Source organism: Leguminivora glycinivorella, chromosome 19 (genome assembly GCF_023078275.1).
Source record: "Leguminivora glycinivorella isolate SPB_JAAS2020 chromosome 19, LegGlyc_1.1, whole genome shotgun sequence".
NCBI lineage: Eukaryota > Metazoa > Arthropoda > Insecta > Lepidoptera > Tortricidae > Leguminivora > Leguminivora glycinivorella.
In genome coordinates this window covers 5,667,786-5,690,425 of record NC_062989.1, presented here as the reverse complement: position 1 = coordinate 5,690,425, position 22,640 = coordinate 5,667,786, and the positions used below count along the sequence as shown (strand labels likewise).

Below are 22,640 nucleotides of genomic sequence, written 5' to 3'. Positions count from 1 at the left end.
AAATTCTAAACTTTTTGAGAATAGCTGAACTAATTAAAAACTACTAGGAAAGTAGAAATGCCCCCTAAGATTAGATGCCTATTAATATCAATTTACCGCTGAGCAGATCCTTCGCAACATTATTAATAAGAGCAACATATCATCCGATCTCAGCGACCATCATGAGTTATGATTTCCGTATAACATTCCTCATTAGTGCACGAAATCAACTTTATACTAGTTTGATTTTGCCAATCGGTTATACTATTATACGGAAAATTCAGCAATAAAAGTTTGAAAAGGGATAGGTACAGCGCTTAGTAAATTTATAATAGGGTAAAGCACCATTAAGTGGCTAGTGTTCAATAACTGGCCATCCTATAATAAAAACAAATTCTCTATGATAGTACCTACGTACCGTACATATAAATAGAATAGAGATCATTTTTACATAAAATTTATATTACTGGCCACCTTTCAATAACTGGCCACGTTATGCTAAAATAAATTCTGTTAACAGTTTAAAGCTAGAGTTCGCTTTTAGTACATACATGTTACTGTTGGTTAGTACCAGTACTGGAAGGGGCCAGTTACTTGCAATTTACCTTACATCCCGACATTTTGTAACGTAGCAGATTTTTCCCCGAACCCTTTCAGCGGCCGTGGTCGACGCTGACTGAAGAAAAATACAATTTGCAAAACACGCTATCACTATAAGCGATATATCTCTAATCCGTTTTCATAGTTAATTATTATGCACATTGAAACCGTTAAAAAATATTGCTATGACCCTGGACGCTAGTTTAGATGCTCCTTCCTTCCTTATCATTAGATATAAAAAACGATTTGATTACATAGGTAATTACAAAGTTATTTACAAACCTCTGAGAAATCCCTCTGAGACATTGTGTTCGTCTACATCCTTCACTTCACAATCTGAAACAATAAAAAAAAAATACTCGCAATTTTGGTCGAACAACAAGCATTGTACAATGAACCAATTACGAGTAGAACCCTAGGCCACTCTACAACCATGTCAAAATTACAAGCAGTAAGAGGTTTCTTAAAATCTGATTTATAACGTCACTATGACACAGTGGCCTAGGGTTGCAATTGCTTGACTGTACAAATGTACACAGATGTCAGATATGTATATATGTATTACATACGGGGTATCCCTAAAATATTTATTATCCACTAGTGCCATAGATAAAACTGCAGGTTCATATTAAACATAAGACAAAATAACATAATGGTCCGTATTTGGTGCAGGTACCCTGTACCCGGAATTTAAAATTAAGAGCGCTTTCAAAAAATCTGCTTGCTCGCATTTCGACGCCGGCGGCGCTGGCGTGCGCCTGTGTGCAGACGCACACTATAACCAGAAGCATAACGATTGTAGCCTGCGGTACAGACATAGCGTGCGATCCTCTTCGAACAAGCCTTACGTGCGGCTAGAGCGAAAGGGATAGCATTCATGGTCGGTACCGCCACGCCGTCAGTGGCGTTGCGGACTAACCATTATTGATACTTGCGTAAAAACACCACCATATATATTACATATTTGCATACATGATTTCGTGCATAAATACTTGACCTTTTAGTTTAATTATTATACTTATCACAGTTTTTTTTATTAAAACGTGTGTAGCCTTGGAAGAAATAAATTAAAAAACTTTTATAATATAATAAATTGTGTATATAATATTGTCTTCTGTCACCGCGATAGTTACTCATGAAATAAATTTATGGAATCAGATTATATCGCGTATAATGAATATAATCCGTTTTCTTAGTTTTATTTTATTTTGTATATGATATGTTTTCTAGGTTCTTTTCGGTGAAGGAAAACATCGTGAGGAAACCGGACTTATTCCAATAAGGTCTAGTTTACCCTTTGGGTTGAAAGGTCAGATGGCAGTCGCTTTCGTAAAAACTAGTGCCTACGCCAAATCTTGGGATTAGTTGTCAAAGTGGACCGCAGGCTCCCATGAGCCGTGGCAAATGCCGGGATAACGCAAGGAAGATGATGATGTTTTCTAGGTACATATACAGAGTGGGGCCTGTAACAAAGGCGAAGAATTGAACTCTAGGCTATTCTCCTTAAGCCGTTTTCACACTATCCGATCCGATATCGGATGTCGGAAGCATTTCAATAGAAAAAATCCAAGATGGCGCCTGTAATGTATGGGATATCGGTCCGACATCCGATATCGGATCGGATAATGTGAAAACGCACTTATACTGATCAACATTTGTTCGGCGACTTTTAAAAATAACTTGTATTTTGATTTTTATCACCCTTGAAAGTTTTTTCTAAGAGGTAATGTATTGCGAATTCTGTTAAGTCTAAAGTGTGACAGACAACGTCAATGACAACAATAATGGCGTACATTGAAGCTAATATTTATTTTGTATGAAAAATTAAAAATTTAAAGACTTCATAATTTTTAAAAGTCACTGAATAAATGTTGATCAGTATAAGGAGAATAGCCTACAGTTCAATTCTTCGCCTTTGTTACAGGCCCCACTCTGTATATAATGGAACTAAGATCGGTTTTCTTTAATTTTAAGTAGTTTTTTTTTTATATTTAAAATGTAAGAGTTTTGACTTTTGAATGATTCACGGTTATTTTCATTAGACTTATATTCACGGTCTATATCCCGGTCAATATAAGTTTAATATTTAAAATGTGTTTTTAGGGTTTCGTAGTCAACTAGGAACCCTTATAGTTTCGCCATGTCTGTCTGTCTGTCCCTCCGTCCGTCCGTCCGTCCGCGGATAATCTCAGTGACCGTTAGAACTAGAGAGCTGAAATTTGGTACCAATATGTATATCAGTCACGCCGACAAAGTGCAAAAATAAAAAGTGGAAAAAATGTTTTATTAGGGTACCCCCCTACACGTACCTAAAGTAGGGAGTGATTTTTTTTTTCATATCAACCCTAACGTATGATTTATTGTTGGATAGGTATTTAAAAATGAATTACTGAAATCGTTTTTTGATAATATTAATATTTTCGGGAATAATCGCTCCTAAAGAAAAAAAAAGTGTGTCCCCCCCCACTCTAACTTTTTAATCATATATTTAAAAAATATTTAAAAATCACAAAAGTAGAACTTTATAAACTTTCTAGGAAAACTGTTTTGAACTTGATAGGTTCTGTAGTTTTTGAAAAATATGGAAAACTACGGAAGAGCCGAGCGGCTATTTACCAACGCGGCTTTAAAAACCGGCCGAGAGCGTGTCGGGCCCACGCTCAGTGTAGGCACTGAGCGTGACCCGACACGCTCTCGGCCGGTTTTTAAATATTATGTTGTTTTAATTGCATGGAGCACAGGAAGGTCCACATCTATGTATTGGTTTTTTGTAAGGAAATACAACTCTACGCTACGCCTACCTGCTTTAGTTGACTGTTGACACAGTGATGCGCCAGAGTATAAAAGAGTGATTACCATCTCTTGGCAAAGATCTTGTTGAGACGAATCAAACGAACCCAAACACGAAGTGGTTTCAAGACCTGGTCGTGGAATACTCTTGACTACCTTCCAGCTTCATCATCAGATCCTGGGTACCATCTCTTGTCAAAGATATTGTTGAGACGAATCAAACGAGCCCAAACACAGAAGAGTTTCAAGACCTGGTTGTTGAATACTCTTGACTACCTTCCGGCTTCACCATCAGATCCTGGGTACCATCTCTTGTCAAAGATCTTGTTGAGACGAACCAAAGGAGCCCAAACACGGAGTGGTTTCAAGACCTGGTTGATGAATTCTCTTGACTACCTTCCAGCTTCATCATCAGATCCTGGGTACCATCTCTTGTCAAAGATCTTGTTGAGACGAACCAAACGAGCCCAAACACGAAATGGTTTCAAGACCTGGTTGATGAGAACTCATGACTACCTTCCGGCTTCATCATCAGATCCTGGGTACCATCACCTCTTGTCAAAGATCTTGTTGAGGCAAATCAAACGAGCCCAAACACGAAATAGTTTCAAGACCTGGTTGATGAGAACTCATGACTACCTTCCGGCTTCATCATCAGATCCTGGGTACCATCACCTCTTGTCAAAGATCTTGTTGAGGCGAATCAAACGAGCCCAAACACGAAATGGTTTCAAGACCTGTTTGATGAGAACTCATGACTACCATCTGACTTCATCATCAGATCCTGAGTACCATCTATTGTCAAAGATTTTGTTGAGACGAGTCAGTAACTTCAAATGATATTCAATAATAAATAATACTTACTAAAAATATTAGTCAAGTTAATTAGTTAGTTACCAAAGTCGTCAACCCAAGGATCAAAGTTTTCGGTCGCAGTATACATGCAACAGTACAGCCAAACACGCACACAAGTGCGGTTTTGGACACGGCGGGTGCCGCACACAATGACAAAATAACTTCGCGATCGTCGAGCCGCGTGCGGAGCGGACTAACATACGTCCTGCCTCTACAAGCTCTGCCGCGGTACTGACATCGCAAGCGCGCGTAACCGGTAATAAGGAGGCATTTTTAAAAAATCGTCAAAAATATTAAATTGCAATTAATAGAATACTTTTGCATAAAATCTGTTTGAGTAAGCGTTGCAGATTATTTTTATATTAAAACTACTTCAAAAACACGTAAGTTTTCGAAGAAATTGACACTTATTCTGAGGTGATTTCTGAAACAAATTGGATTTATCATATCCTCATTTACTCTATTCTAAAGCCTTATAACAAAGAAGTAGTCTCAGATGATTGTAGTACAGGATATACATAATACAAATTTACTACTTGAAGCATTCAAAACTATCCAAATTTTACAAATTAGACGGACTAAGTCAGCACTTTTCGCGGGTTTTCCTAAACATGCACCAGAAAAAAAATCATAATTAATTAAGTGAGTTAGTTTTTAAAAATCCAGTCTCACAACATGTAAGTTAAGAAGATGTCCTAATCGAATCCTGAACTTAATAAGTCTTTTAGATGACGGAAAGTGTAGCATTTTGCCGACTAAAACTATCAATTTTACATTATTACGACGTTTTCGTTGAATGCCCTCTTAAAGCGGAACTATTTTTATGGAAACTACCGATGGGAGCAGCTAACAGCCCTGACAGGCGGCATGCCCATGTGTCTTTTAATAGTCTCACTTTTCGATAAAGTTTATACATGTATGTATAGTGACTTATGTACTTAACTTAGGACTTTTACTGCACCACTTATTGTCACGAGAGTACTACTAAGCTTAATAGATATTCGTCGACCTTATTTCAATCACATAAAGCCAGTTCAGGTCACTGTTAATATCAGTGCTCGACATAAAGTGCGTATCAATTTCCCTTCTTGTGTTCGTATTAGTTTATAATTATGAGTATTATGAGCAAAGTATGGCTCTAATGTGCAATTTTCTTGAAAGCATTCTCGATTTGATCACCAATATTAAACTCTATTCAACCATAGTAAAATAAACTTAAGGTAGCTTATTGAATGTGTTTAAAAGAGGATATAAATGGTAATATTTAGTCTATTTTAAAACTTATAGCATTAGGTTTAAGGTTGAGTTTGACTGTGTGAGATAAAGGATGTCGGTTGCCGGTAAGATCTGATGCCACGTAAGTATCCGCTGATGGTTGTCAAACTCGCTATAAGATATCTCTGTAACATTGTTACTAGTAGCTAAAGCCTCCGTCACACATAAAGCGTTTCGATAGCGTAGCGTTAGCGGAGCGGAATGCAGCATTCCGCTCAAATCCGTGCTCGTAAGTTCCCGCCGGCGTCCGCTGCGCTGGCGCAACTCCAGCGTCCGGCGCGGCGCATCGCTATCATTGCGCTCCCTCCGCTAACGCTACGCTCTCAAAACGCGCATGTGTGGCCGAACTTTAAAGTATTGGCGGAAAAGTGTAGCATTATATTGTTGTAGGAAAAGTAAGTGGCAAATGCAGTTTAAAATTGTGTAAGAGTATCATCCCATGAAATTTATGGTATATAGGTAGGTGTAGATCCAGATAAAGAGTCACTGAGCCCATCTGACTTAGTCAAAATGTCAATCACGCTAATAGGTGCCGATCGAAACGCCGTTTAGGTCCGTTGCGCTAATATGGAATCGAAAAAGAGATAGTATCGTAAGAGTTTGTGCATTTGGCTACGTAGTACCAAAGAGGATCGAGTATTATAGAGAGTTACTGTCGAAGTAAAATGTGTAATCACAGTGCAGTCTACTGCCATCTCTCGACACAGGCTTAAAACTTTTGAACCTCAGTTTTGACAATTTGGCCCATATTCTGAGCCTGATATGTGTTAAAATGTCAAATATTAATAATAGCGCCATCTAGCTGAGCGTACCCGAAAGGTGTAATGCCATCTAGGCCACCGTACCTTTTTATGTATGGTAATGAGGTACGTTTTTTTCTTAGACTTTATCCGTCTATACGGAGTCTGGTAGTACGTACCCAGCCGGTCTAGCACAGCTTGCGTTCTCGTGCAACATACATTTAGCGCCAGTTATTGCCAAAAAGTCATCCATTTCAGTTCCTGCAGGTAATGTAACAATCATCTGGCTCTTAAGTTTAACGTGTTTCCGTCTCGGAAAACAAAACTTCTACTAACTTCAAACCTGAAAAGTTATGAATACCTAATTTTCTAGTCTAAAGTCTAAAGACAAATAACAAAGTCTCGACAAGTAAATGTTATTTAGGGAATGCGCTACACATAAAATATAATTTGTAACTAAACATTATTTGGTTTCCAATAACCATACCTATATTTTGCCGGCGATAGCTAAGCTACCCGTACTTTACAAGTAGGAAGTGTCTAAATCCACACAGACCGTCGGTAAGCTGAATAGAGGTGATAAAACGCCCCCACACCATAAATACAGATTACGAGAGCAGCCATAAAGCAGAACTGAAGAAGTGGCGATTTTCTACACTATTTCCTAGTTTATACTCTAAATCAGCCATACTCAAAGTGTGCTCTGCAGAGCCCTGGGGCTCTGCAAAACCTCTCTGGGGGCTCCGTGTGAATTTTGGTTGACTGATATGCGATTTCAACTCTCTTCCATAAAACCTTGCTATAAACTATTTTTTTTTATTTAATTTAAGGGTTCCGTCAGATATTTTGCTTTCCAAAAGGGTTCCATGGAAAAAAAGTTTGAGAACCGCTGCTCTAAATAACTGAACGCCGACTCTGTTTCTAAGATTCGGTATGGTTTTTAGGGTTCAAAAAGGAAAAACGGAACCCTTATAGGATCACTCATGCGTCTGTCTGTCCATCTGTCACAGCCAATTTTTGATCTTATTTGGATAATAGGGGTTTTTTGAGTATGTCAAATGAGGTTATTTTTTTCTGTTTTCATAGAGAAATAAACCCCAATTGATACTTATAGAAAAACAAGCCCTTGTGAAAACACCCTCTGCAGCATAAATACAGATTACGAGAGAAGCCATAAAGCTGAACTGAAGTAGTGGTGATTTTCATAACTATTTTCTGGTTCATATTCGAAATAACTGGATACAGAGTTGCTGATTCGCTTTTACGTTATGATATGTATAAACAAAGCGCCACCACAGTATAATAAAGAGTACAGTATGGTCACTATACCGCTCCCCGTTGAAAGTGCCGCCCGCCCCCTCTCGGTCACCTCACAGTTCCCGGCGACAAAAACGTGAACAGTCGACCTGTCATATTTCACTCATACAAGCATAGTACGCGTTCACCTACACGAGCTTAGACTGTGTGCTAGGAACGCGCCTCTTTCATATATTTGATCGCCAGTGTCCGAGGTGTGATGCCACTTTCAGAGCATAATATATGAAAAAGAATAAGTCCTCCTTGATCGGACTTACCAAGTGCGTTCAAATATAACTGTTTCCTGCCATCATAAATATGTACGCATTCATCTGACGTTTACGACGCAATTTCGAGTGGCTGCAATCATAGACACGATATTTTGTCCTTTAAGACGACATGATGCATCTGAAATAGCTGCAATATGAGGTTGAAGCACAGAATAAATAATAAATCTACCGGACAGAGAGAACACTTCCTTCAAACTGAACTTTGACACTTTGACAACGGTTCAAGGTCGAATTATGTTGTTCCTTTCCAAAGCATGGAATTTTGTTCTTGGAACATGGAGTTGCACCAGGTGGCACCAACCCTAATAATTGCTACGTAGCAAGCAATTCGAGCTAATTGTTGTTGTTTAAAGTGATTGGCCCTCGTAACCCAGTCGGCCTAGCTAATAGCACATGTTTGCCGCGGGAGTATGTCGCCGCGAGATAGACTACCCATCCGTATGTCATTAATACAATTAGACAAAGACGTGTCATCTATCTCGCGGCGACATACTCTCGCAGCAATCATGTGCTAGACCTACTGTACACACTTATCTGTAGTGATAACGTAAACTATGTAAAAGAATGTCAAGTTGCACCAACCCAAATAATTGCTACTCTACGTAGCAATTCGAGTCTACAATGTTGTCTACAATGATCGATCCTCTGTACACAGCGTTCATGGTCTACTTCCACTATAAGTTTACCTCAACTTTATCTTAATTCCGAGTTCATATAAAGATCCACAGACAAAAATTCAAAGAAAAGAATGCCATCAATAATTTTAAACGATACCTGGCGGCATTTACAATGGGTACTGTAATTTCCTTCGCTTATTCTAAAACCATCGTACAAATTATTCTCCTTATTCCGAACGAATAAGGTTTTATTTACGTTTTTGGGAAGATAAATTAGTGAGTAACAAAAACATGTAACATGTAGGGTAGGGTAGGGTCTGTCAGTGAACCACTCACATTTTAAACTTGCTTCAGTCCGTTGTTTTCGAGTTACGAGTATGTACATGTTATGTTTCCAGATAAATAATTTAGTCAACTAGTTACTAGTTATCGCGCTGCATTATAATATGTTTTAGCATTAAATATTACTTATTTTTAAAAGAAAGATTTTATACATCGTGTTTATGATTTTTATACAGCATTTTTTTTGTAATGTCACAGTTTCGTTTTCTGTCAACCCCTTATTTGCCAAGAGTGGCACTGAAACTTAAGTAGTTTTATGTGCTCTGCCTACCCCTTCATGGGATACAGGCGTGATTGTATGTATGTATGTATGTATTTTTTTTGTGCGAAGAGTTTCCGAAGTCAAACAAGGTTGAATAGTATTCAGTCCGCCATTAATAGAAACAGATTAAATAATGCCCCAAAACCTTTGATAAATCTACATATACCTTTTACTTAAAGATACATAAATATTTATTTTAAAACCCTAATTCCCAGGGACATTCCTAAGGTATTAAAGAAAGTTCAATACTTTTGACGCATAGTACGACGCCACTTTTGATGCTGACCGTGAGGACTGTTTCAACATGCCCCAACCGACCCTCCGCCTGGAGCTATTCTCTTAAACAGTAGCCAGGTGGTTCAAATCCTAACTGAGCGTGATTACGTGCACGGCAAGTGGCGTGCTTCAACTCATCAAAATTTAAGGAGAAGTAGGTTGTAAACGTAAGGTAAGATGGAATTTACGAAAACTAGTTGAAGATAGTTGAAGATGTTATCTCGTCCATGAAACTCAATATAATAAGATTTGATTTAAAACTATTTTAACCGCCTTGACTTTTTATTTGACAATCTTGGCAGTAACAAGTTGGCATTGTTGATTATTATTTAATTCATATATTATTTCAATTTTTACGAGTAGAACTCTCTTATTTTTAAATTAACATTTAGAGCTCATTAGATTAACCCTTAAATGCATTAATTTTTATTTTAACGAGATATTAATATATGTGATAGACAATGGTTTTCTGACTCTGGGAAAAATAATAAAAAAAATATTTAATACCGATTTTAATACTAAATCGGTGTTAGAAGTTAAATAGGCCAAAACTTATTTATATAAATATAGAATTATTGGTAAGTTTTATTTGTAAAGTTTGACTACTATTAGAAAGGTACACTATTTGTGAAACCCTCATGACAAAATGCTTAAACATAAACTAATTACTTACTCCGAAAAATTCTGCCTAAATCACATACTAAAAATCGCCATCATCCTGTTTTTTCACACTTTTCCGCCATTTCATCTTTATCCTTAAATAATAAATAGTAAATCATAATATTATTTAATTTATTTAATTATTTTTTAAATAATAATAAATACTTACTGAATAATAATTAAGCTATAAATGTGATTTTGGATATCTACATATTGAGCCACAGGCCATCAAATAAGTGATGCATATACATCACCATGCATTTAATTAAGGGTTAAGTTTACCCCAACACAGATAATATGCACGGATTCCTTATCAGGAACTATACAAACGATTTTTTTGAAATGTAAGAACTGATGAGGTATTAATCCATGCGAGATATCAGCGAGAAAAAATCATAACACGAGTAGATGTGGTATCATTTAGTCGAGTCTTATCTATTTAAGATTCTTCTTTGCTTTAAACGGAACTTTATCCATTTTTTGCATGTCTACAAAACAGGGGAGAAATAAATTGGTTCCAAAATCCTCAAAAAGCTTCGTGGTACCATATCCGTAAAGCCCTTTTTATGCATACACTATAGACGTATTACTCACAGTCACGACGGATTGACCGCTACAAGAAAAGAACAATGTGCGCGTGACCAGCTTTATTCTGCACGATCTATTTATACATGTTTACGATGTTGCATTCTTAGTTATCGTAGTTGAAGCTTGTCAATGAGGAGGGACACTGACATTTTATCGTCAGTGTCTCACATATGAAGGACAGTGACATTGTCACTGTCATTCATAGGTGAGAGAGAAAAAACATATCATCTCGCTCTCACGTATGAAATTCTTTATCTGTGCAATGGACTAATAAGGTGCCCATGACTAAAAATTAAAATACATTGAGATGTGAAGTACAAAGGCGAACTTATCCATCAAAGGGACAATTATTTTCAAGCAATCTTCGACTCTAGAATCCACGAGCGACCCGTTTTGCTAATTTACCTTTTTCCAAATTACAAAATCTACACAGAAATTGAACTAAAAGTTGAAGCAGAAATGTTATTGTAGCAGAAACGTCCGCAATAGGCTAGTTTAAGTACTACTAGGTAGTCAAATCAGCGTCTTTTTAAGAACTGTCAAAATGATTTGCTAATATAGAATTACTATGAAATACTGAGGAGTGACGTCACGGTCAATTCATTTACCTACTTTATATCTTTCTTTAAGATTTATTAAATATAAATTATGTTGGAACATAACTACTGTCCATATAAATCTTTTAATTATGTGGTGCTTTATTTCGTGCACTGCATAAAATATTATATTTTAAGTATACCAAACAAGCCTATTGATGCCACTATGCTTAAAATAATTTTAAAAGTGAAAAATTACCGCCTCAGGCTAGGTGACACTTGAACTCCGACAGGCCGTGAGTGCCAGTCTCACCCAAGGCAGTAATTCCCCATTTTTAAAATCTATACTGTTGTTAACATGGTACCTAAATTCGAGCACTTGTATATAATTTCACCTCTCTTGTAACAAAAGCCTTTCGAAAATCGGTGGAGTTTGGAGTCGCGTGCGCACCCTGAGGGGACCACGAGTGGCTACTTGCCTACTCCAGGAATGTGAGACTATTATACTTTATTTTTATTAGACGACCGGTCTGGCGCAGTCGGTAGTAACCCTGCCTGCTGCGCCGCGGTCCCGGGTTCGAATCCCGGTAAGGGCATTTATTTGTGTGATAAGCACAGATATTTGTTCCTGAGTCATGGATGTTTTCTATGTATATAAGTATTTACATATTATATATATCGTTGTCTGAGTACCCACAACACAAGCCTTCTTGAGCTTACCGTGGGTCTCATTCAATCTGTGTAAGAATGTCCTTTAATATTTATTTATTATTATTTATTTATTTATTTTCCTTTAGGGTGGTGGCAAACAAACATACGCTCCGATATTACTCATGGATATTTTTATTTAATATCACTCGCGAACAAGAACCCTAAATGCAACTCCAGAGATATCACATACGCGTTGCAGATAATTTAAAAACCTGAACACTCCTTTTTGAAGAACTTCCATATCCCACAGTCGACTTCTACGACACCCACAGGCAGAAAGGGGGTGGTGAAATTATTAACCCGTCACCAGTCACCACATGGGCAACCTGTCACTCATCATCATCATCATCATCATATCAGCCGAAAGACGTCCACTGCTGGACATAGGCCTCCCCCAATGATTGCCACAATGACCTGTCCTGCGCCACCCGCATCCAGCGGACTCTTGCAACCTTCACCAGGTCATCAGTCCGCCTTGTGGGGGGCCTACCCACGCTGCGCCTTCCGATACGCGATCGCCACTCGAAAACCTTTCCGTCGGCCATCGGCAGCCAACCTGTCACTGCAATGTCAGAATTTCGTTTTACTTCAAGTACTTCCCCTTTTTGCCAAGAGTGGCCCTGAGACTCGAGTAGTTTATGTACTCTGCCTACCCCTTTATGGGATACAGGCGCGATATTATTGTATGTTAAATGTTGTTTTCATATATCGTCGGAATCCTTCGCCAGTATAGCAAAGAGGATAGTGTTGTATATCCGGGTGCCTCAGGAGGATGGCAATTAATTAATACACAAATCACTTCTGAGAAACACACCAATATACTACAGATAGCATTACGTAATTTTTTTGAGTGCTAAGTTAATGCGAGTCGCTATTCTGTATCAAAGAGGATCGAGTATTATAGAGAGTTCCTGTCAAAGTAAAATGTGTAATCACAGTCTACAGGCTGCCATCTCTCGACACAAGCTTAAAACTTTTGAACCTCAGTTTTGACAATTTGGCTCATATTCTTAGCTTGATATGTGTTAATATTAGCGCCATCTAGCCGAGCGTTCCCCAAAGGTGTAACGTCATCTGGGCCACCGTACCTTTTTCTCTAGGGCTTTGAGGTACATTTTTTTCTTAGTCTTTATCCGTCTATACGGAGTTACATATGTCTTTGTCTGTACAGATATGGCCGTCTTATGTGATGTTGCGTTGCCATGGTAACAAAGCGCACCGTCGCGTGCGCACCCCGCGGGCACCACGCGCGGCTACTTGCCTTCTTACATTACTCTGGACTCTGGAATGTGATACGATTATACACACGGTACATTCGTTAAAGAACTTGAAGATATTTCGACAGTTGCTATCTAGTCAGAGGAACAGGCGAAGAACACCACATTTAGTAGGTGGTCGAAACCGGCCAGGACAGTATGCTTATGATGGTGGCGTTGCCATGGTAACAAAGCTGTGCGCGTGCGCACCCCGCGGGCACCACGCGCGGCTACTTGCCGCGTTACTCCGGAATGTGATTCGATTATACGCACGATACAGACTTAGAAGAAATTGAGGCAGTTGCTAGTCGAAGGAATGAAAGGTCCGAAGAATGTTTCGATGAAGTCTTAGTGCGTTTTCACATTATCCGATCCGATATCGGATGTAGGACCGATATCCCATACATTACAGGCGCCATCTTGGATTTTTTCTATTGAAATTCTGCCGACATCCGATATCGGATCGGATAATGTGAAAACGGACTTATTCGGTATTTTTTTGTTTTTTTTTAAGAATTTTTCGTTGAATTTTCTATAATTATTTTTCTTGTTTTTTTATCGCTCTGATTTAGATAACATTTGGCGGATTCTAAACTTACAAATTGTAACGTAGTGTGACTATAAGGTAAAGAGAATTTGTGTTGTGAATTCTAGGTGAAGTTACATATCGTCGCCGTAGAGCGAAAAGTCACCAAATCGTTCATTGGTCATTTTGAGTTATGAGAGTTTAAAGAAAAAAATAATTAAAATAATTTTTACTGAAATTATCTTCAGATGAAATTGTGGTTTTATATCTGTTTATTAATTGGAAACTGCTATTCTTTGGGCTCAAAATGGATTTATATTATTCACACTTACGATTTAGGAGCTATAGGCGATAATTAATTTTTGCCCTTAAATATTACACCTTCTATCTTCTATCTTTTTTATATCTGTTTATTAATTGGAAACTGCTATTCTTTGGGCTCAAAATGGATTTATATTATTCACACTTACGATTTAGGAGCTATAGGCGATAATTAATTTTTGCCCTTAAATATTACACCTTAATTATGACTTAGTGATTTTTTGAACGAAGTTAATGATTATTTGCACACATTTTAGTGTGTTTAGACTTAACTAAGTAGAGTTAGTTGAATTATGACTGCTGTGATAGAGTGAAAATACGTGTTAGTTAAAAACTAGGGCAAACCTTGGCTTATTGGTGGTACGTTGTTATTCGGTGATACCTGGTTATTATCTCGATTTGTAGGCACAGTGAGGAGATAAAACCTATAAAATCATTACGAATTAAATCGGAACATCCGACAGCAGTTGATGGTGGTGATTTTATAGGTTTTATCTCCTCACTGTGCTCACAAATCGAGATAATAACCAGATATCACCGAATAACTATGTATCACCAATAAGCCAAGGTTTGCCCTACTTACTATATATATTTTTTTGGATTCTGCTTAATATTTTAGGAACAAATTAAATCACGTCATTTCAAATTTTGCAAACACTTTATTAAAATAAAATAAACATCAAATCAAATTAAAATGGTCTCTAATTATATTAAAATCATCATTAGAAAATCCATAAAAATTAACATGGTCTTCCTAAAATAGCTTTCTTTACGCATCACAGTCACTCTTCGTCCTCGTCATCTGTTTCTGTGACATCAGGCTCACACAATCTGTCAATAACTGTCTTATTGGTCGGCAGACTTTGGTACCATGAATGAAGCTCTCGAGGAATAACTCCCTTAGTGCATAAATTTAAGAGATCTTTTTTTTTCGCCTCAGATATAGGCAATGCCTGTGGATATGCCTTTGGAATGGGATAGTCTTTTATCTTATTGATCCAGTCCTCGGCGTCGTCATGGTTGTCTGGTTCATCAGGTACACGCCCCTTGTGCCTCTTTGTGCGTCTCAGCGGCTTTGGCGGGCCACCGTAAATCTGTTGGACATTAAATTCAGAGTAGGGGCCCTCATGGCTGTAGCGAAATTTGACTACACGAGGACGCTGCTTCTCAAATCTGAGACACTTAAAATTTCATCATTATCAGCCTATCCTCGTCCACTGCTGGACATAGGCCTCTTCTAATGCACGCCACTGCTCCCGATCTTCAGCTAATCTCATCCAGCCAACACCAGCCAACTTGCGGATGTCGTCACTCCATCTTGTCACAGGGCGTCCTGCACCACGTTTACCGAGTCGCGGTCTCCACTCAAGAACCTTTCGGCTCCACCGACCGTCTGTCCTGCGACTAACGTGACCAGCCCACTGCCACTTCAATTTGCTAATCCGGTGAGCTATGTCGGTAACTTTGGTTCTGTGACGGATCACATCATTTCTGATGTGATCCCTCAGAGATACCCCGAGCATAGCCCTCTCCATAGCTCGTTGAGCGACTTTGAATTGGTGGACCAATCCAGCCGTGAGTGCCCACGTCTCGGCACCGTAGGTCATTACAGGTAGGACACACTGGTCGAAGACCTTCGACTTGAGACATTGTGGGATGGGTGACGAGAAGACTCCGCGAAGCTTATGGAATGCTGCCCAGCCCAGCCGAATTCTTCTGTTGGCTTCTCTCTCGAAGCTGTTCTTACCTAGTTGGAGAGTTTGCCCTAGGTAGACATACTCTAGAACAACCTCGAGCGAGATTCCATCAACTGCAATTTAAGCCACTCCAATTTGTTGCCATCAGTGTCGTGTGTCGTATTTCTAACGAAAGCTTCATTCAACGCCCTGGCATCGAGCATTTCGTCGTGAAGTAACTCTTTTACGACGTATGGTGGAGCATTCGTACCTTTATCAAAATGACAACACTGACAACCAATAATGAAAGCCGCTAGAAATTTCATGTCGTTCTCACTATGACTAGGTACCTACAGTCACCGGCAGTAGTATCTTCCGACAATAAGGCCGCAAAAATATGTGACGCGCTCTTATTTGTAGGGTTAGAAGAGCGAGTCACATATTTTTGCCGCCTTCATGTAGGAAGATACTATTGCCGGTGACTGTACGAAGTGTAGAAGGAATTGAATTTCGTAACCGTATATGAAAAAAAAAAAAAATGAAAATGAAAAATATCTTTATTTAAATAATAACATATGCTTATACAATTTGCTGGGACTTCTCTTTAGGCTTACAGCGCCTGTGTTGAGACGACCCGCTCATCCAACGCCTGATTACGAAAGTAGTACAGCATGTATTTAATATATATCTAAGGTACACGTATATATTTAGAACCCTTACCTACAGAATAGGAGAATACAGAAGATGTCAGATTTCAGATTACAGTTAAAGGTGTAAGATACCATATACAAGAGTGCGTATCTTCGCACGCGGTGTGTGTGTGTGTGTGTGTGTGTGTGTGTGTGTGTGTGTGTGTGTGTGTGTGTGTGTGTGTGTGTGTGTGTGTGTGTGTGTGTGTATATTACTTGAATGCACAATTAACTTAGCACGTTTCATACTTAATCTCGGTACACGCAATTGTTATGAAGCAAATTATTATGCTTTTTTACATACTATAAGTACAACAACCATTACATGTTTATTCAATTATTTACTCAAATATAATAATCCGCATTCAAGTAATATACGGCAAAAAAAACCGACGGTACGGTATAAAAGAGTTACTTCACGACGAAATGCTCGATGTCAGGGCGTTGAATGAAGCTTTAGTTAGAAATACGACACACGACACTGATGGCAAGAAATTGGCATGCCTTAAATTTAAGTGTCTCAGATTTGAGAAGCAGCGTCCTCGTGTAGTCAAATTTCGCTACAGCCATGAGGGCCCCTACTCTGAATTTAATGTCCAACAGATTTACGGTGGCCCGCGAAAGCCGCTGAGACGCACAAAGAGGCGCAAGGGACGTGTACCTGATGAACCAGACAACCATGACGACGCCGAGGACTGGATCAATAAGATAAAAGACTATCCCATTCGAAAGGCATATCCACAGGCATTGCCTATATCTGAGGCGAAAAAAAAAGATCTCTTAAATTTATGCACTAAGGGAGTTATTCCTCGAGAGCTTCATTCATGGTACCAAAGTCTGCCGACCAATAAGACAGTTATTGACAGATTGTGTGAGCCTGATGTCACAGAAACAGATGACGAGGACGAAGAGTGACTGTGATGCGTAAAGAAAGCTATTTTAGGAAGACCATGTTAATTTTTATGGATTTTCTAATGATGATTTTAATATAATTAGAGGCCATTTTAATTTGACTTGATGTTTATTTTATTTTATAAAGTGTTTGCAAAATTTGAAATGACGTGATTTAATTTGTTCCTAAAATATTAAGCAGAATCCAAAAACATATATATAGTAAGTAGGGCAAACCTTGGCTTATTGGTGATACGTAGTTATTCGGTGATATCTGGTTATTATCTCGATTTGTGAGCACAGTGAGGAGATAAAACCTATAAAATCACCGCCATCAACTGCTGTCGGATGTTCCGAATTAATTCGTAATGATTTTATAGGTTTTATCTCCTCACTGTGCCCACAAATCGAGATAATAACCAGATATCACCGAATAACTACGTATCACCAATAAGCTAACTAAGGTTTGCCCTAGTTTTCTCATGCGCAACGACTGGCCGGAGGACGCGGCGGGGGGAGTCGCGTCGGTGCGGTATCGGTGCGGGGGCCCGCGGCACTGGCCGAAAAGTCACTAACTTGCGAGCGAAATTCAATCAAATCACGTCGGAGTACAGTACAGTCTTTATTGTAAAATTAATTAAATATGATTAGTTATTATATTCTACATTTTTTTGTAGGGTTAAACTCATTAAAACTGTTTAATTAATTATCGTTTTGGTTAAATGATGTACATTGCCTTAAAACTATAAATAAAAAATAACTAAACAGAGTTAGTTAATTTTCGCTTTCACACTTTTGACATACCAGGTATTCTAAAAGTAACTAAGTATATTAAGTGACTTTTTGAATGAGGTTCTTCGTGGTTAAATCGTTTAGTAATAGTTTGGGAAAAATAACTAAAATGACTTAGGTACGCTCATAAATAAGTTCAAAGAAGTATAAAAAAGTATAAAAGAATTAGGTATTTTTCGAGTAAAATATTGAATCCGAGGTGGGTTTTTAGTTAGTTCTTTAACTTTGTAAAATTAGAACTATGATCTCTATTGCTACCGCAATAAGACTCAAATTTGGAGAAAAAAAATGCGATTTTGATGACATATACAAGTAAATTTTGGCCATTTTGTGATTTGGTGACTTTTCGCTCTACGGCGACGATATATTCTATAGTATATTCATATATTCCTAAGTGATGAATATACAAAAAAATACCAGTACCAGTTGCCTTGAGTACATACGTTTTTATAATTTAAAGTATGTAATTCAAAATAGTAATTAACTAGTATAGAATGCCTTAAGGGATAAAGTCCGCTATTTGTATTATTTTAAATTGCGCAATAAAGTTTAAATAAATAAATTAACAGTGCATATCTCCTTTATATATCTCGTATCTGCATCTGCAAACATATGATTGATGAGTCAGTTTAAATAGTACCCCATCAAAACATTGACTGTCAAATTGTATACACAGGCAGGTTCGCCTACCTGTGACGGTAAGTACAGCTTTTAAGGCAGGTAAGCCGAAAAGTTTCTTTATATCTTTTGTTTAACTGTTTTTGCGATAGATATTATGGCTAGTTTCTTGCTTTTTTACAACTATCTATTTAAATTTAATATTGAATGTATAGAGTTGATAGCTAAATTAATATGACTTAATGATAGAAGAAGGTATATTTTAAGGCTGTTATTACTTACATACATAACTTTATAAAAATAATTTTAATTCAGACCCTCTTTAAGTTTACGACAAAATACTTACTGTCATGATTTTTTTAATCAAGCAATGTAAACATACGATACTCATAAGATATACGTGATAAGTGAAAACATAAGCTGCCAGAAAAAAAAACTAACGAAAATAATATACACCGTGTTTTTATTTAATTCCGTTAACTTCGCGCGGCATATAGGTTCATTATAGGAAAGAAAATGGCATTGTAAGTTTTCTTAAATTCATATTTTTTCTAAAAAAACCATACACCTACGATAGATGTTATTTCAATTGCTGTTGAGAAACGGGGCTTTACAATTAACTCACACTAAGTAAGTGTCAAAACTATGACATGTCAATCGCATATCGATCGAACTCACAAAGCCCGTTTCTTAACAGCAATTGATGTAACGTCTATCGCATATGTATGGTAATTTTCAGAAAAAAGTTATGAATTTAATAGATTTAGATTTAGTGTAATACCTACTGACTTTGCACACGGGTATCACAATACGAGTGACACGCGTTGAAGTCTTTTATACCAAACCGCGAAGCGCTACAATCTCTACATTGGTCAGATCCACGCATTCCTCGGACCGTATTCGACTAATTGAAATGATGACTTGTGATATTACCGGTGATAACGCTGACGATCCGTCAAATTTGCTCCGAAAAGTGCATTAACCTCTTGTCTGATTATGATAAAGATCCTGAATGAATTTTCAGCCCTTTTTAAAAAAAAATCGAGAACGATATACGAAACGTTAGGTACAGTCAACCAATTGAAACCACTAGGCCACTGTAGGACAGTGTCGTAGTAACGTTATAAATCAGATTGTAAGAAATCTGTTACTGCTTGTCATTTTGACATGGTTGTAGAGTGATGGCCTAGGGTTGACTGTACATATATGAAATCTAAATTCTAAATATACAGAGTGGGGCCTGTAACAAAGGCGAAGAATTGAACTGTAGGCTATTCTCCTTATACTGATCAACATTTGTTCAGTGACTTTTAAAAATTATGAAGTCTTTAAATTTTTAATTTTTCATACAAAATAAATATTAGCTTCAATGTACGCCATTATTGTTGTCATTGACGTTGTCTGTCATACTTTAGACTTAACAGAATTCGCAATACATTACCTCTTAGAAAAAACTTTCAAGGGTGATAAAAATCAAAATACAAGTTATTGTTAAAAGTCGCCGAACAAATGTTGATCAGTATAAGGAGAATAGCCTAGAGTTCAATTCGTCGCCTTTGTTACAGGCCCCACTCTGTATAAAAACTGACTGACATATCAACGTACAGCCGCAACCGCAGGTCCTAGAGATTCCAAATTTGGCACGTAGGTTCCTTAAAAGGTGTAGAGAAGCACTAAGACAGGATTTTTCAAAATTCACCTCCTAAGGGGGTGAAATGGAGGTCCAAAGTTTGTATGAGAAAATGGATTATTTACGTGGGCGAAGCCGCGGGAAAAAGCTAGTATTACATATGCGAAACGTTACATATACTAAAGTTGCTAAGTTTAGTGCAAGGATCAGAACCGGCTTTTTCAACGGTCTTGATGTAGCCAAATATTTTTAATTATTTCATGATTTTCACATTCACATTTTCGCTTTTTATAAAGGACTGAATAGGTTATTGTAACAATGTAGATAACTTGTCTCATTAATAATAAAATAATACTTTCAATTTGTAGATGTTAACAATGTTCATAACTATTCCAATTTCATATCGATATCATAAGTCGTTTTCGAGATATTAAGTAATGTGACGAACGGACAGACAGACAGACAGACAGACGGACAAAGTGGCACTATAAGGGTTCCTTTTGTGCCTTTTTGGTACGGAACCCTAATAACCCAAAAGAACAAAAATCTAACGAATAAATTGTAATCAGTTTTTTTGTATTAAGAACAAAATTAAAATTTTGAAAAAAACCCCGACCGTGACATAGTGGACCGATTTTCATGAAACATGGCTAAGAACACTCCCGACTAACTCAGATTTCAGACAAAAAAAACTACCTAAATCAAAATCGGTTCATCCGTTCGGCAGCTACGATGCCACAGACAGACACACACACAGACAGACAAACAGACAGACAGACAGACAGACAGACGGACAGACAGACAGACAGACACGTCAAACTTATAACACCCCTTCGTTTTTGCGTCGGGGGTTAATAAATAGATATGAATTTTAACTCTGGTTTAATGAATATTCATAGACAATCCTAGACGTTAATAAATTTGGTAACGTTTGCGTAACTTAATTAACTTTCAATGCATTCAACTTGCTTAGAAAGTCTCTTACTTATACTTCAAGTGAGTGACAAACTAGTCATAAAGCTACTTGAACAGATTAAATACGTTATTATAACTTAGAACTGAAGCGTATAGCCTAGCGGTAAGAACGTGCGACTTTCGTTTCGGAGATCGCGTGTTCGCACCCCGGCTCGCACCAATGAGTTTTTCGGAATTTATGTGCGAAATGTCATTTGATATTTGCCAGTCGCTTTTCGGGGAAGGAAAACATCGTGAGGACTAATTTCAATAAGGTCTAGTTACCCTTCGCGTTGGAAGGTCAGATGGAAGTCGCTTTCGTAAAAACCACCGCCTTACAGAAGACCGCAGCCAAATAGCACTAGACCCTACTCATAGTGTTGTGCTCCTGCCGGTGAGTAAGGCTGCCAGAGCTCACCGAGGGTGCGGTGTGCTGATGACGGGAGGACTTACGGAACTGACTTATTCCGTCTATTGTCCTTTGAGTCGTCGACAACCCGAACCCTCTTTGGAACTTGTGCACTCCTTTTTAATGTGTATTTAACAAAGCAAAAGGGAATGTACAGGTTTCTAATGGGGTGGCAACGCGCATGTGACACTCTTTGAGTTGCAGGCGTCCATAGGTTACGGTGACCGCTTTCCATCAGGCGGGCCGTACGCTTGTTTGCCACCGACGTAGTATAAAAAAAAAAGTGTAGTGCCTACGCAAAATCTTGGGATTAGTTGTCAAAGCGGACCCCAGGCTCCCATGAGCCGTGGCAAATGCTGGAAAGGAGGATGAGGATTATAAGTTACAACTGGATGGGCCGCGTTAGATAATAATTAGATATAGCGAAACAACTTTCTAGACCGCGCTAGCTTTCCTTCGTCACATCAGATTTACGAGACTTGCCCCGGTCGTACAAATTACTACAACTTATAGTGATAGTAGTGCGACTTGATGTATGCTCTAATTGAGAATATACACCGTGGTTTTTTTGTTTTCCGTTAAATTCGACACGCAGTTAGCTTCATCATCAGGAACCAACCTGTATATCGCTTTTTCTTAAATTGGAAAAAAAAATTCTCGTTTCCACACATAATAAATGGATTAATTAGTGTGAGAGGACCTTAATCATAACATTAAAGTCATTGTCAAGTGTTTGACGGCACATGTCAAAACAAATAACATTAGGAAGTGGTAAGGGATGCCACACACGTGTTCAGTAATGGAATAATTTTTTTGAATAATTCTATAACCGTAAGAGTTAGGACGCTAGTTTCTTAGAGAAATTATTTGAACTAAAGAATCTTCCCTTAAAGTTAACGGAATTCAATAAAAACAGGGTGTAGTATGTGACGTTCTCAAAGAAATTATGACAAATACTAAACCCCTGTAAACCTAGCTTAATGTCTCCGACAGTGCTGACAACAACCTTTTGTTTGAGAACGATATTTTCTTTTAGAATTAAGACGCTACGATACCCCTCA

General features: G+C 38.0%; 1 protein-coding gene across 1 annotated transcript in view; it reads right to left on the bottom strand.

Annotated features, from left to right (window-relative positions):
• LOC125236270 (tetratricopeptide repeat protein 28) overlaps positions 1-22,640 on the bottom strand; it is a 178,448-nt gene that overhangs the window by 145,523 nt on the left and 10,285 nt on the right. The window contains 1 exon segment of the mRNA XM_048142985.1: positions 862-915. Within this exon segment, the coding sequence (XP_047998942.1) occupies positions 862-885 (24 nt within the window). The 5' untranslated portion in view covers positions 886-915.